Here is a 14,239-nt window from a genome sequence, read left to right as displayed (position 1 = left end):
GGCAGATAGCCTCTCACCGTGGACAGCCTGGGGCCTATGCAGGCCTCATGGAGATGGGGTAAAGGAGGGAAGAAAACTTAGGATAGAATCATCTCTGATTTAAATCACTATGGAAAAAGGATAAGAAACTTTACAGTTCACATCCTGCCAGACCCAACCCCAGTTGGGTCTTCAACTAATGAAGACAGTTCGTTTAAATCCTCATCTTGGTAGTTTTCAAGATCTCTGCTCGACCAAGGCCTTGGTAAATAGCCTAAAAGTGACCTTTGTTTCCAAGCCTGATTCTTTCCTTGTTCATTGAATGGATATGTGTCTGGATGCAAACCTAGGCTTCCAATGGGTAAAACTTCACGGAGTGACATAGAACAGTCATAGACAATGGGTCGGGGATATGACCAAGCCGAGGGTTGGAATTAGCTAGGCATCAGCCCACCAATGCCAGGAAACCCAATGCTGTCTTAAGAGCTTGAAACTAAATAGGAAGATCTACCTAATGATGGAGCCAGAGGACAAAGAGCATTCTTTCCTCCATGGAAACACTCAAGAGTTGGCTACTGGATGGGGAAACTGAAGGTATGTAAGACCTGTCATACAACTCAAGGCAGAGAACTCAATTTCAGTGGGGGCAGTGACCCATGCTGAAGCTGACCCCTTTATCAAACTCCTTCGGTGATGGTGTTTCACCCCTGACTGACCTCTGTCAGCCCATTCACAGGAGTGAGAACTCAAGATAACGGAAGGCAAGGAACACGGGGGTCTTGGGCCCATATGACTGTACACCGTTTATTGAGAACACCTGTGGACAGTGGGAAGGGGGGATGCCCTGTACCGCATCGTGGCCCCCACCACAGACTGGGAGCCAGGCCCAGAGAGCACAGGCAGAGCCGAGGGTGGGCTTCCCATGACTCACTGACCATCTCAGAGGGTGGGAGGAACAAGGAGAACCAGGCCCAAGAGCCTGGATCCATGTTGCAAATGGGGACTGAATGGCCTTTGCCCTTCAAAATCAGAGGTGTAGGGGTTGGGGACTACTAGGGAAAAAAAAATTTAAAACTCTAAGATTTAAAAAAAAAAAAATAGTCCTCCTATACATAAGAAGATAGCACCTGCTCTCCAGGACCTGAGACTGGCAGCAGGAGCCATCAGCAGGCAGGCCAAAGCCTCCCGGGAATATCAGTGGTTTGGCTGAGACAGTCAGCTGCACATAATTGGCCAGTCACCAGCACCCAGCAAAACTCCATCCATGCTCAGACAGGGCAGGAAAGCACCCAGCCCTTGGGGAATATACAAATATTTACCAGATTCTTTTTGCTTGTTACAAAAACAGTTGAGAAAGCTTACAGCAGATTATTTACAAACAGTATCCTGGGATATGGTGAAGGCAGAGGTGGGCTGGCTTGGAGGTGGGGTCTGTGGGGGCAGAGTGGCCACAGCAGTTCAGAGGGTCCCGGGCTGGGCCCTCTCCCAAGGCCCCAGGCTCTGCGAGGGACTGGACTCTGCTACTGGAAAAGGAGTTTAATTCTTCTTGTGGAGGAACTTCATTTTGTTGCCTGTGAGCCAGAGAGGGCAAGAGTGAGAATATTTCAATGACATCTCTTCCAACCTCCCCTCACTCTCCTTGTAGCCCTACCCTCCCTTCTCAGTGGGAAAGAAAGGATTAGAAAGACCCGAGTGTAGCTGTGATTGTTCTGATCAGGCAGTGGAAACACTGTAATTAGGGCACTGGTATTAATCACCATGTGGCTTTGGTCAAGCCACTTAGCCTCGCTGTCCTTGATTTCCCTTTAAACTGAGACTTGGTATCTACAGGCCGAGCTCCTTGAGAGGGCAGAGCTTTGCAGGAAGGGCACTCCTGCACTGCTACTTCTGTGGACACTTAAGGCCTAGAGGAAAAGCTACTGGTCCTACTGGCCCTCATTCACTTGAGAAGGCAGGCATCCTCAAAAGCCTGACTTAGGTGAGGATCTGTGGTTTTTCTTTGCCTTGTGATTTGGTAAAGCATGTGCTAAATGCCCTTGGGGCATCAGGAACTTTCTTTTTCTTCACTGAGGGATTTCCTCTGGCTCTGTCTCCAGTCCCTACATAAATACCCGTTAGCACTGGTTCAGAGGACCCAGGGCACAGATCCCTCAGGCGTTCCATCCTTGCTGAACATCTGTCTCATCAGTAACAAGGCTACTTACCTAAGCCTCGGAGAAATTTATTCATTCCACTCTGCTCAGTGTCAGGGAGCTCCTCTAAATACTGTTCCACTCGCTGCTCAAAGAGGCCTGGGTGACAGAACAAGGAAGAGAACAGTCATGGAGCTATGTGACAGGGACCACAATGCCCAGAAGCTAAGCACCTGGATTAAAATTTGTAGGAACATCTTAGCAGAATTCAGACTGGCCCATCACAATGTCTTAGTGGCATCTTACAGGTGCTCAAGGAGCAAGAAGACTGACAGCAAGAAGACCCCGCTTCACCTGCCTCAAGCTGAGCTGTGTAACAACTAGGGCTGGGCTCTGCATTTCTGTAACACTCAAGGCCTGAGCTGTGTAACACTAGGGCTGCTGCTCTGCATTTCAGAGCAGGCCCTGAGTAGACACCTGTAGCTACTGCTGCTGCTTTTGGCTTTTGTTTTGTTTTCTGAGACAGGGTACACTATGTAACTTAGGCTGGGTTTAAATTCACTAGATAGCTTAGCTGCTCTCTAACTCATAGCAATCCTCCCGCCTCAGCCTCCTGAGTGCTGGAATTACAGGCATGTGCTACCACACTCAGCATCTCTAGCTTCTTTTAGACCACTGTACCATGTTGTTCCTCAAAGATTTGTCAAATTATTGATAATAATAGTTGAAAAAGGAAAGTGTAATATTAGTGGAAAAAGGAAATAATGCTGGGGATTTAGCTCAGCCGGGGATTTAGCTCAGTGGCTCCGGCGCCTGCCATGCAAGCGCAAGGTCCTGAGTTCTATCCCTGGTACCAAAAAATTAAAAAATTTTAAAAAAAAGGAAATAATAACTCCAGGTTATTCACAAAGATCTTGATGAGTTGTTTTGTTTTTTTAAAGCCCTGGAAAGAGCTGTTTAAAAAAAAATGTATATATATATATATATATAGAGAGAGAGAGAGAGAGAGAGAGAGAGAGAGAGAGAGAGAAGATAATCATCTGCCTTGAAAGGGAACTGCCAGCAACCCAACACAGCTAGCTCAACTGTCTAAGGGACTTCCCAACCTCTGGGTCCTCAGAAGGCCCCAAATTGCTCAGTCTGGTCCTCTGCTATGATAACAAGGACATCTGAGGAGCAGATGGGCAAACTTCTCCTTGGTGGAGACTAGTCCCACTCCAGCCACATGCCTACCTGTGCATGGCATTATGGGAAAGGATGAGAAGAGAGCTCCCTTAGAAGTTCCCCTCAAAAGAAAGGGGATGTTAGGAGGGCTGGCCCTAGCTGACCCCCCAAGAGGCTCCACCACAGGGCCTAGTTATTCAACTCAGCTAGAGACAAGAAAGTTTGATAAGAAGGCCCATAACCCCTTGCCTCAAGCTCCTCCATTCTTACCCTTTGCCCGACACTTTCTTAGCTCCCTGTCTTGGATGAAGCCAGCAAACATCTGAGACTCCATAAAAACTTCAAGGAAACGGCGGATGCTTTTAGAGGCCACAGACTTGCGGAAGGCCTCTCGCTGAAAGGCCCTCTCCCCCTTGTCACTCTGGGTCAGGAAGAGGGAGTAGTGCCCAACGGTCTCCACAAAGAACCGAATAAACACCTCTGACACCAGCCCATTGAGGGTATTACATTCTGGAAGGCAAAAGAAAATCTGTAAGGTTCAGGTCAGGAGCCTGCAAGGCCTTCCCCAGTCTCTCCCTGGTGTGATCTGCTCCTCAGCAAAACTTCAGCCAGAACCACTTATCTGATCTTGAAATTATCTTTGTGCTCACAGGCTGGTGAGAGGCTCTTGTGCTCCTGGAGGTCAGAAACTGCTCTGAATATGGGAGTTGGCCAGCACTTGCTGGATGAAGGAGTAGAATCGAAGACCAGACCACCACTTTCCCCTAATTGATTTTCCTGGCCTCCCAGGAAGAGCAAGATCCCCTTTCCCCATTTCCTGCTGCAGCCTGAAGTAAGGCCCAAGAGGGAGGACTAATTAGTTTCCTGTGAGCAAGAACAGTCTATGGTTGCCATGTCTTTGAGTTTTCCTTCCCAAATCTCCCAGAATCTAAAAGGCACTAGAGTGAGACCAACATCCTACATCCAGAGCCATAACAGCCAGAAAGGATCTGGTGCACAGAATCAGGGTCCTGGCTCCATAAGGCCCAGAACCAGAGCAGAGCATGTCTGGGACTGGAGCCAGCTCTGCCCAGGCAAGCCTGCCTCACCATCATCGGAGTCACTGTCAGAATCCTGGGAGATCAGTTCATTCTTCCTCTCTAGAGCCTGCTCCAGAGCTGCTTGTAACTTCCTAGGTAACAAGGTGTCCTCATCATCCATCTGCAGGAGGAAAAGACACGGTGATGATAATAACAGCTGACACCGAGGAGCACTTCTGTGTGTTCTAGTCTTTTTCAAAACCTTAAAGACATAATCTCATTTACTTCCCCCTACAATCCTGATACTATTGTCAACCTCATGTTACGATAAAAGAACTGAAGCACAGAAAGGTTAGAAACTTGCCCAAGTTTACACATCCACTGCCTGCCGTGGCCACAAGTATCCAGGGCTTCCTACCCTGACACACTAATGAAGTCTCCCTGGTTCCTCCATCTGCAGCTCGAGGTGGGAGGCACAGGGACCTCAGGGCAGAGAGAATGGCCCAGCCTGGGTCTCAGGTGTGGGGTTGGGCAGTCTTTCCTGCCTCTGAATTCTGGTTCTATGTGCTCAGCTCTGTCAGCAGTGTGCGACAGACTGTCCACTCCCAGGGAGGGTCCACTGGATGATGGTCCTCAGTAGAGAGCCCCGAGGATTTTGATGGGAAAGAAGGGCTTACTGCACTTGACAACAATGACTGCAAAGCTTCACCTTACAAAGCACACTCTGGTGATGTCACCCCCACCAACATTTCAAGGTGTCATCACCAGCCCTACTTGCAAACAAGAACACTGTCTTCGAGAAGTTCGGAGGCCTGTCCAAGATCACGTGGCTCTAAGGCAGCAGAACCCAGGTCAGGCTCTTGCACTTTGAGGCCCTGTTCTTTGTACTCCAGAAGCCAATGATGCCACCAGAAAGGCAGATCCTGCTGAGACCAAGGGTTCTCAGGTCAGCGTCTCCTTAGCTCTGTCTGCTCCGAGTACAGAACCCAGAGCTCCGTCTGTGAAGGTTGAGTGTCTGACAGGTGGGAGCCTGAGTCTAACAAGGGTCTACCCTGGGCAGCTGGTTCTGCAGTGTGCTGCTCTTACCTGTCGGATGAATCGGTCAGATCCCAGGTTCACCATCAGCGCCTGAGAAAAAGTCATTAGCTGCAGTGGTTCAGGAAATGAGTTCTGTAGAGCCCTCTGCCAGGCCTCCAGACCCCCAGCTTCCCAGGGCCAGATGACAGAAATACCTCCAGCCAGGGACAGACCTCCCAGGGAGAAGGAAATAAGAGTCTGGTAGAGAGGCCCGGAGGCCAGGAAGAAGATTCCAGCAGCCTCTCTCCCTTTCCCTCTGCCCTCTTCCCCTCCCACGGTGGGGTTTTGGTTTCTTCCCTCCCTAACCCTTGCCGCCAGGGCTAGGCTCACCTCCTCCACAGGAAGCTCCTTCAGTTTGGGGAGGGAGCTGGAGAGCAGGCCGACCAGGAAAGGAGTGGGACAACACACGATGTCAATCATGGAGGCCGGGAGGACAGGAATGAAGGTGTGCTGCCAGGAGAAGGGGTAGAGCAAGGCCACCACGGCATGGGAACAGCTGGACAGAGTACTGGTGGACAGAGAGAGAGAGGAGTACCTGAGCCCGAGCCCAGGCCCAGCATCTCTGGGGAAAGGTAGCATCTGCTTGGGCTCAGAACATCTTTTTTTCCCCCCCTGTATTAATGATTGACCCCAAGGCCTTCACAAAGAACTACATTCCTACCCCCTTTTTTATTTAGAGACTGGGTTTCGATAAGTCACAAAGTTGACCAGGCAGGGCTCGAACTTTCCATCTTCCTGCTTCAGCCTCCCAGTGCTGGGATTACAGGTGTGCGTCACTATGACCAGTTCCAAGTCATCTTTTTTTTTTTTTAAAAGACAACAAAAATGCTAAAGGGTTTCAGGGGCCTGGGTCAGACTTGCAGAGTGGTGAAGATCCCACCTGCCTACCTCATAGGGCTACCTCCTTTAGGGACTCTACCAAGAAGCAGCCACAAGGTATGTAATAACACTTGCACACACAAGGTCTCTCACAACACACACACACACACACACACACACACACACACACACACTCTCTCTCTCTCTCTCTCTCTCACAGGCCACCCAGATGTATATATCTGCTCATGCTGGGAAGTACAAAAGGTACCCCAGGCAAGAGCTGACCACAAATCTACAGCCTGCAAAAGCTGGGAGGGTGTCAAGTGTCAAGCAGTCCTGGTGCCAGTTCTGCAATTCCAAGTTGGGTCAGCAATACCCAGGGTCAGTCTGGTCATAAGCAGCAGAGCTGGGACATAACCAGTTTTGTCGTCTTCCAGCCCAGTGCTACTCTTTCTGCTCTTCCCTCTCGCTCCCCACTCCCTTCTCCTTAGCTGGCAACAGTGATCTGACAAAGGAAGGAGCACAGAAAAATTAGAAACCAAGGTGGGCCATACTATTCTTATCAGCAGAAGGTACCCACACCCGTCTGCCCTTCGGGCTCAGTGGGGTCATCCCTCTCTTGGCCTGAAGGGGGCTCCAGGACTCCAGACCCAGGTGTCACAGGGATGGCTGACCAACTGGGGGCAGGAGGACAGTTCCTGGAGGGCCGGCTCGAACACTCAGCCAGCACAGAAGCGGGTACACACTCCCACATATGCTGAGGCCTGGTGTGGGCACCTGGTGTGAAGGACCCCATCTGTCAGGTCGAGAGCCAAAGACCCTCCCTGAAGAGCCATGTGCTATGCCACACATCTGTCGCATCTGTCACATCTGTAGATATTTAGGGAGGCTGAGGTCACTTGAGCCCAGGAATTCAAGATCAGCATGAGAAAATCGTGAGAACTTCATCTCAACAAAAAAAAAAGAAAGAAAGAAAAAAAGACCCTCCCTCAGGGGCTCTATTATGGACAAGGACACAGCCCAGCTGGTTTTCAAACATGACTTTCCTTCTGCATCAATGGAATTGACAAAGTTCAGGGCTCTCCCTGAACAACCCCAGGAACAATCTCACCTTTCACCTGGGTCCCATCTATGACAGGACCAACACCCCTTTCTGGAGGGACCTCTGGATATTCACAAATGCTCATCAGCCAAGACTTTGGGTGACTCTTTTGCTACGCTATGGGCACCTGAGATACTGCTGGACCTGGAGACAGACACAAGGGTCCTGACCCTGACAGCTCCTCCCCTGGGGGCAGCAGGAGAGTCATCTGGAAAAGGGCTGTCTCAGGGTTAGGGGTGATCACCTTGCTCTCCACAATCCCCTCCAAAGAGCTGGGGCCTTGGAAGGGAGAAGGCTGTGTACAATCCCTACCGCCAATCACAGTGCAGACCCAGCCCACCCCGAGCACACACACCAGAATCTAAAGAACAAGCAACAAGATGTGAACTGTGTGAGCTGAGTCGGGTGGGTGAAGCACAGTTCAGGTCCCTGTGTCATCACGGGCTGCCTCCCCACCAAGGTCAGAGGCAGACCCTGATGGTGAGGACATCTTTCCTTTGACCCAAGACTGGCAGAGCTTGAATGATGAGTGGGCCAAGAATAGGACCCTGGGGTATTTTCCTCCCAGAATGGTCCCGGAATGTGCTCAGAGGCAGCTGCAACCACAGGAAACAAAAGCTGTATTCAACAGTCCTATGGGAGCTCTCTGAGCTTGCCTCTGGTGGGGGTGGCGAAGAGGAGGCTCAGCCTTAGCTACTGGGGATGAAGCCGTCAGGGGAAAAACCCTCAGGCTGCAGTTTAGGGGCCACTGGGATCTGGCCAGGCCAGGGCCCCAAAGCTGCACAGCCAGGGACCCTGCTGGTTGCCAATGAGAACACTGGCAGAAGGCGAGAGGCAGGGGCCTTTTGAGCTGTCATACCCAGCTAGTTCCAACTGCTAGGCTGGGTCCCTCCACAAAGGCCCGATGAGCCAGCAGAACACCTAGACCTGGGGCCCAGAAGCACTGAGGCTATGATGGGAACACATGAGTGGCAGTCTTCATTTCTAAACGCCGGGCATCTCTGGAAAACCCAGCACATCTGGTCCCCTTTGGTGCCGCTGGGACACCATTTCTCCTGCTCATCTCAATGACCCTCTCATACATACAGAAGGAAATACGCCAGGGACCAGGGGTTGTTACTAGAGGACAACCCAAGGAGAGAGGCTGTCCTTACTGCCCTCATCTCAGCACCTGACACTTGGCAGTGCACACACCAGGAAGCTTAAGGCCCGAGTGACTGCATGCACTCCACCATTCTAGAGAAACCACTGCGTGTGATACAGCCTTTGACAGAAACAGTAGACAACGTATTACCGGCATTCCATTCTCTCCCTGCCTGTCCTAGACCTATATATCCTTTTTTTTTTTTTTTTAACAAAGATGTCAGCTGCTGAGAAGAGCTCCCACTTCTCTCTCTTCCTAGAATGATTCATGGACAGTGACCATCACTTCTGCTACCCTCCCTGGTCACAACCACATCTCTGCTCTACAATCATAAATGCCAACTCTTTGGAGCCAGTCTTGTGATCCATCCAGCTCTTTCCTTGCTCCTCCTATACCAGCTCCCCAGCACCTCTGGTTGCAGACATCATTTTCCCAGTTGGACTGGCCAAACTTCTGGTAACCACCCTCCTCCCCACACCCTCAGCACCTCCCTCACCCTCTCTACAGCTCCCGGGGCATCCAGCCCTGGGGTTCCTTCCAATCTACTGCCTTCTCCAGGGGGCCCTAACCCGCCCGACTGCATGCCTCAGCGCTCCTCACACTGCCATTCTTCCTCTATTTCAGGGATGGTGAGCCTTTTAGAGACAAGTGCTCAAAATGCAACCCAAAACCCACTTACTTATCACAAAGTGCCAACACTGCCCCCATGTGTGCTATTATCCGATGCTCCGCTGCTGGGGTGGCTTGGCTCACGTGGCCCCTGCAGCACGCGTGCCATAGGTTCGCTACCACTGCTCTAGTTCATCACCCTCCTCAGCCCAGCATCCCACAAAGGTGGTCTTGCCTCCCCCTAGAGGAAATGCGGCCAGCAGTCAGGTATCCCCTCCATTTCTTACCTTTCTCCAGATGAATACATCTGCACCTGGACATGCATGGCTACTGCAAAGGAAGACGCAGTCCTCTCCCTCAGGCCAAGTCCTCCACTGGGCTTCTCAACCCTGCCATCGTGTGTGCTCCCAAGCCTGCTCCCCACTCTCTTCTCCAAGGTTTGCTAACCACACACACACACATGCACGTGCGCACACACACACATGCACACAACCCACATGTGGCATACAGCAGGGCTCTCAATACCTGTGACTTAATTAGTGGATGTACCCACCCCCTCGTCCTCCTCGCTCCCCTGGGCCCTACCTGAGCTTATCTGCTACAAAAATGACCCGACGTTCCAGCAGCAGTGAGGCAAAGATTCGGATGAGCTGGCGCACACTGAGGCAGGTAAAAAGGCACTCAAAGTCCACATGCTCCAGCCGGGAGTCCATGGGCCGACGCAGCTCTAACACCTGTGGGGAGTTGGGGAAGTGGGCAGAAGCAGCCAGGTCAGGCTGCCCTGGGCCCCACCAAAGCATCTGCAGGCTGGTTTCCTTTTCCACCTTTCCTTCCAAGGGTCTGGAGTCCTCCTTACAAGGCAGTAGGTCCTCATCTCCTCACCCTCTTGGGCCACAGCTCTTAATAGCACTGCAATACCTAGGCTGTAGACCAAAGTGGGGGCTCAGAGGTGACTGCTCTTAGGGAGGAGGAGAACAAGGGAGTCGTATGGCCTCATCTGCATGGCCCTCTCCACCCTCTTGCCCATCTCCCCAGGTAAAGGCCCTGACCCTCACAATGACCAGAAGCCACAACCAGTCATAGCTCTCCAGGCCACAGGAGAGAAATGTCTCTGTGTCCCAGGACTCTGGTCCCAGCCATCTCTGAGAAAGCAATGCTGCTGTCCTTGTTGCCATATCTGCTCCCTTTCCTGCTGGAAACAGTTTCCTTCCAGAGGCTATGTTTGTCCTGCTATCCTGGCCTTTATCTCTATCACCCTAAGACCTATGCCAGGGACAAGGAACACACAAGGAAAGAGCTAGACAGTTCAGAAACCTTGCCAGGAAGCAGGACTGTCTATCAGGGCCAGGCCCAGCTGTCTTCCCTCCAAAGGCTGGTCCAAGGTCAGCGCTGTGCTCTGAGAGCCGCTTCTCTGGGGAGAGTCACGGGGGTGAAGGGTGGCAAATGACCCAGCAGTGATGGCAGGAAGAACCGCTGACCCTCCAGCCATGCCAAAGCAGCTGCCGCTGGGGCCTGCCTAGTCTCCTGCTTGGTCCCTCAGCACCCGTGGGCAGCAGGATGTACGCGCAGGCCTCCAGGGAGCTGGGGTGCAAAGCGAATTTTCTCTCATAGCCCCGTGGCATCAGAGCTCACTCTTCCCAAGGGGTTTCACCCCGCATCATCTCATTCGCTCCTTGGGGTCCTAGCAAGTGAAGGAATTCTAACTCCTAGTCCAGTATTCATCCCTCTGGACCCCAACACAGCAGCAAAGTGGGCACAAGTGGCTGCAGTGATCTGTTTACAGTGTGTTGCACTGCATGGTGGACTCCTGGAAAGTTCAGTCATGAGCAGGATTCTGGGGACAGCCCAAGTGTTCAGTGAATGTGGGCTCAGGAATGCCAAGCCACAGCCAGGCCAAGGGCCTTTGCACCCTCTCCAGTCCCTGTCCCTACCCCAGAAGTCACGGCCAAGTTCCCTGGCCCTTCCTCCTCAGACCCCAGCATTCAGCCCAACAAGCTCTCAGCATCATATTGCAGCCAACATCACACTCCTACTGTCCCTGATGTCCAGGCCCCAGGGACTGAGAATCCCACAGGATGCTCATGAGCCCTCAGCCTCTCTCTGTTCATCCTTCCTCAAGATCACAGCCGGAAGGCCGGTGATAGGACCCAGGAAGGGAGGGATGAACCTCTGCACAGGGGGTGGGCTGGGCTTTAGGAAGGCAGAGAGACCCAGGGAAGCATCTTAGAGCACAAGCTGCCTGAAGTGGATTCTGCAACGAAAAGAAGGGAAGTGTCCTGGGCAAAAGCAAAGAGGGCTCAAGGACTAGTAATTAATCCAAGTTGGAGAGATGAGAAATGAGGCGCAGCAGGCGGCCAGGCCAGGTCCGAAGGATGGCCAGGCAGGACAGCAGACTGTCAGGGCAGGGCCAGCTGTCCAGCCCTCCAGGCCACTCATGGAGCTGATGTGTCTCCACAGGACAGAGAGACAAAGACTCTCAGCCGGCGTTCACCTCCACCCAGCAAACCTCCGTTGTTTCTCCAGTCAGTCCCTCGCCCCACTCTCTGCAAGAACCCATTCATTTCTTCTTCCTGCTCCCACACCCCAACTCCATGACTCTCATTTGTTTGTTTTGTTTTTGTGAGTCAGGGTCTCACTATGTATTCCAGGCTGGCCTTGAACTCACCATTGTAGCCCAGGCTGGCCTCCAACTCTTGGTGAAGCTCCTGCCTCAGCCTCCCAAGTGCTGGATTCACAGGCATGCACTACCATGATCAGTTTCCACCTCTGACTTTCAGAGGATGGCCTTTTTTTTTTTTCTGTTTTGAGCAAACCAATGCTACCAGGGGAGAATCCAAAACCTACAAGCCTCGGCCTCCCCTCCTCTCCTGACAAAAGCCAGTGCCCCATGGACCCTGGCATCTGTGCCTTCTCAGGGACAGGCCTGCTGTCCCCACATCTATCCTGCATCCTCTGAGGGCATTCTCACAAATATCCAAATGGCCATTTTGGACAAATGCCCCTGGCTCCACGTCTCCTTCCCCCTCTGTCCCCTTCCATATTCCCCCCACAGCCAAGCCCCCTGGAAAGCTGTCCCTAGGGTGTCGCCACCCCACTCACCCCTCAACTCACTCTGACCCTTCTGAAGTCCTCCTCCTGACCTGGGGTGTGGCACTCACCTGATCACCTCTCTCTTTCAGGTGCTCCCTTTCCTCTGCTCCCAGCCATAGCCCTCTCTTCATCTTCCTGTCTCCACCATCTTCAGGCTACTGCTCTACTGCAGGGTCTCTACTTGTTGGGGTCCCTCAGGACTGAGGAGGACCCAGGCCTGGATTCTTCTTTTCTTCCCTATCTCCACTCTGCTACTAAATATCATCTCATGGGTATCTCAAACTTAACATGTACGAAACTGAACTCGGCCACTTCCTCCTCATCACTTGCTCCTCTTTCCAGTGCTCCCACCTCAGGATGGATGTGGCTCCATTGCCTGCTCTGCTGCTCAGGCTGGAAGACTGGGAGTGAGCTTTACAAATTTCTGGGATACTTATTCCTTATTTCCAATCAAGGCTACCTGATCTAATCACAACCCTCTTTTAGACAAAATGCAAAACCCTGACCCTGCCCTAACAGGAACACTATGATTTGGTCCTTCCATATCTGCCCACCCACCCCTGCTCAGTCTCCCCTTCAACCACCTTGGCCTCTTCAGTTCCTTGACGAGACCATGCAGTTTCCCAACTCCTGCTTTGGCATATGCTGTTCTGCTCCCTGGAATAATCTTCTCCCATCCATGCCCTCCTCCTTAGTCTCCCACCTCCTACTTCATTCAGGTGCCTCCTGCTCGTTGTTTAGCTCCCTGGCAAAATGTCCCTTTCTTCCCTGGTCCCCTAGTCTAAAGCAGATCCTTTGTTACATACTCTCCTGTGTTTTCACCTGGCTATTAGCACATTTAGGAGTTACCTACTTACATGCAGAAGTATTTATTTAAATAGCCCCAGGGTCTCCCACTAGACTAGAAACTCCTGGAGAACAGAGCTATTTCCCTCTTTAACTTTATGACTCTGCCCCAAGGTCTGGCACAATCCCTGATTGTGAGAGAGCACATATCAGTATATTTTTAATAAATGGAAGAAAGGAGGCAGATGGAGTGCAGTTTAGTCCCAATAGGTCAGGGAAGGCCCCTGAAAGGAGCTGAGAGCTGAGCCACAATTTACAGTTCCATGGGGTAAAGGAAGGGGCAGATGGAAACCCTGCCTGGCCAGTTCCTACTCCAGCCCCAGCCCACGACAGAGAGAGCAGCCAGAAGAGAATCCCTACCTCATTGCCAGCACCTGGCAAGAATGTCTTCACTTTGATCGTCTTCCCCGGGGCTGGGAAGGGCGACTCCATGAGACTCCTCATGAAGGGGTAGACCAATGCCGCGGAGATCCCACGCCGGCGCTCCACCTCGTCGAGGACCTGTGCCCACCACCAGCAGCCCACAGAGAAAGAGTGTCAGGAGTGGCCCTTGCCCACCTCCTGGGCAGAGGAGAGCCCAGTCTGGCATCTGATCACGCTGGGTTAGAAGCTGAAAGATGGGAAGACTGTACTACCAGGACCTTCACACCTGTTATGGTTTGATCTGAAATGTCCCTTAAAAGCCTCATGAGTTTGGAAGGTGACTGGATCATGGAAGCTAAATGTGCTGTTAGGCAGTGGGGCCTGGCTCGAAGCAGTGGGCACTGATGGTGTGTCCTGGAAGGGTGTATCTTCCTGCCCAGGTCCTCCTTTCTTTCTTTGCTTCTTGGCCGCTGTGGCATGAGCAGCTTTCCTCCACTATGCCCCTCTGCCATGCCATTCTGCCTTGGAGCCATGGACCATGAACCAAAAAAAGCCCTCCCTCTTCAAGTTGCGGGTGTCAGGTGTTGTATCCCAGAGACAAGAAGGTGACTAAGACACTACTGCTCCCATTTTGCTTGGTACTCAGTGACTGCTCTTTCCCTTCACTGGCCTTGTTTCAGTCCCCAAGAGCAGAGTAGCTAGGCAAAGACAGTATCACTTAGAGTCAGCTCTCGGGCCCTGCCTGGTTTCCCCAAGGGCTCTGGCTCTGCCTTCAGCCTGGGGTGGGCTGTGCAAAGAGCAGGCAAATGCTACAGAGTGAGGCTTGGGAAGAGGAGTGAGTCCGAGAGCTCACTTGCGCTTGCTCTTGCATTCCCTCTCTCCCGCCCTCTCTCTT

The 14,239-nt window shown here is 52.1% G+C and overlaps 1 protein-coding gene across 17 annotated transcripts in view; it reads right to left on the bottom strand.

The window, feature by feature from the left end:
- Nucleotides 1-756: 756 nt before the first annotated feature.
- Nucleotides 757-14,239, bottom strand: part of Dennd2b (DENN domain containing 2B) — a 179,754-nt gene continuing 166,271 nt past the window's right edge. For all 17 annotated transcript variants that reach the window (XM_087211732.1, XM_013074616.3, XM_087211736.1 and 14 more), the window contains 8 exons: nt 13,342-13,482; nt 9,631-9,779; nt 5,702-5,879; nt 5,381-5,422; nt 4,364-4,475; nt 3,546-3,785; nt 2,184-2,270; nt 757-1,550 (listed from right to left, as the gene is read on the bottom strand). In XM_087211732.1, coding sequence (XP_087067858.1) covers nt 1,516-1,550; nt 2,184-2,270; nt 3,546-3,785; nt 4,364-4,475; nt 5,381-5,422; nt 5,702-5,879; nt 9,631-9,779; nt 13,342-13,482 — 984 coding nt within the window. In that variant the 3' untranslated portion in view covers nt 757-1,515. The remainder of the gene's footprint in view (nt 1,551-2,183; nt 2,271-3,545; nt 3,786-4,363; nt 4,476-5,380; nt 5,423-5,701; nt 5,880-9,630; nt 9,780-13,341; nt 13,483-14,239) is intronic.

Source organism: Heterocephalus glaber, unplaced genomic scaffold (genome assembly GCF_053883595.1).
Source record: "Heterocephalus glaber isolate CG9 unplaced genomic scaffold, H.glaber_assembly_v1.0 deba00001428, whole genome shotgun sequence".
Lineage (NCBI taxonomy): Eukaryota > Metazoa > Chordata > Mammalia > Rodentia > Bathyergidae > Heterocephalus > Heterocephalus glaber.
Note: the sequence above shows the minus strand (reverse complement) of the source record. Positions and strands in the feature narration are given on the sequence as shown.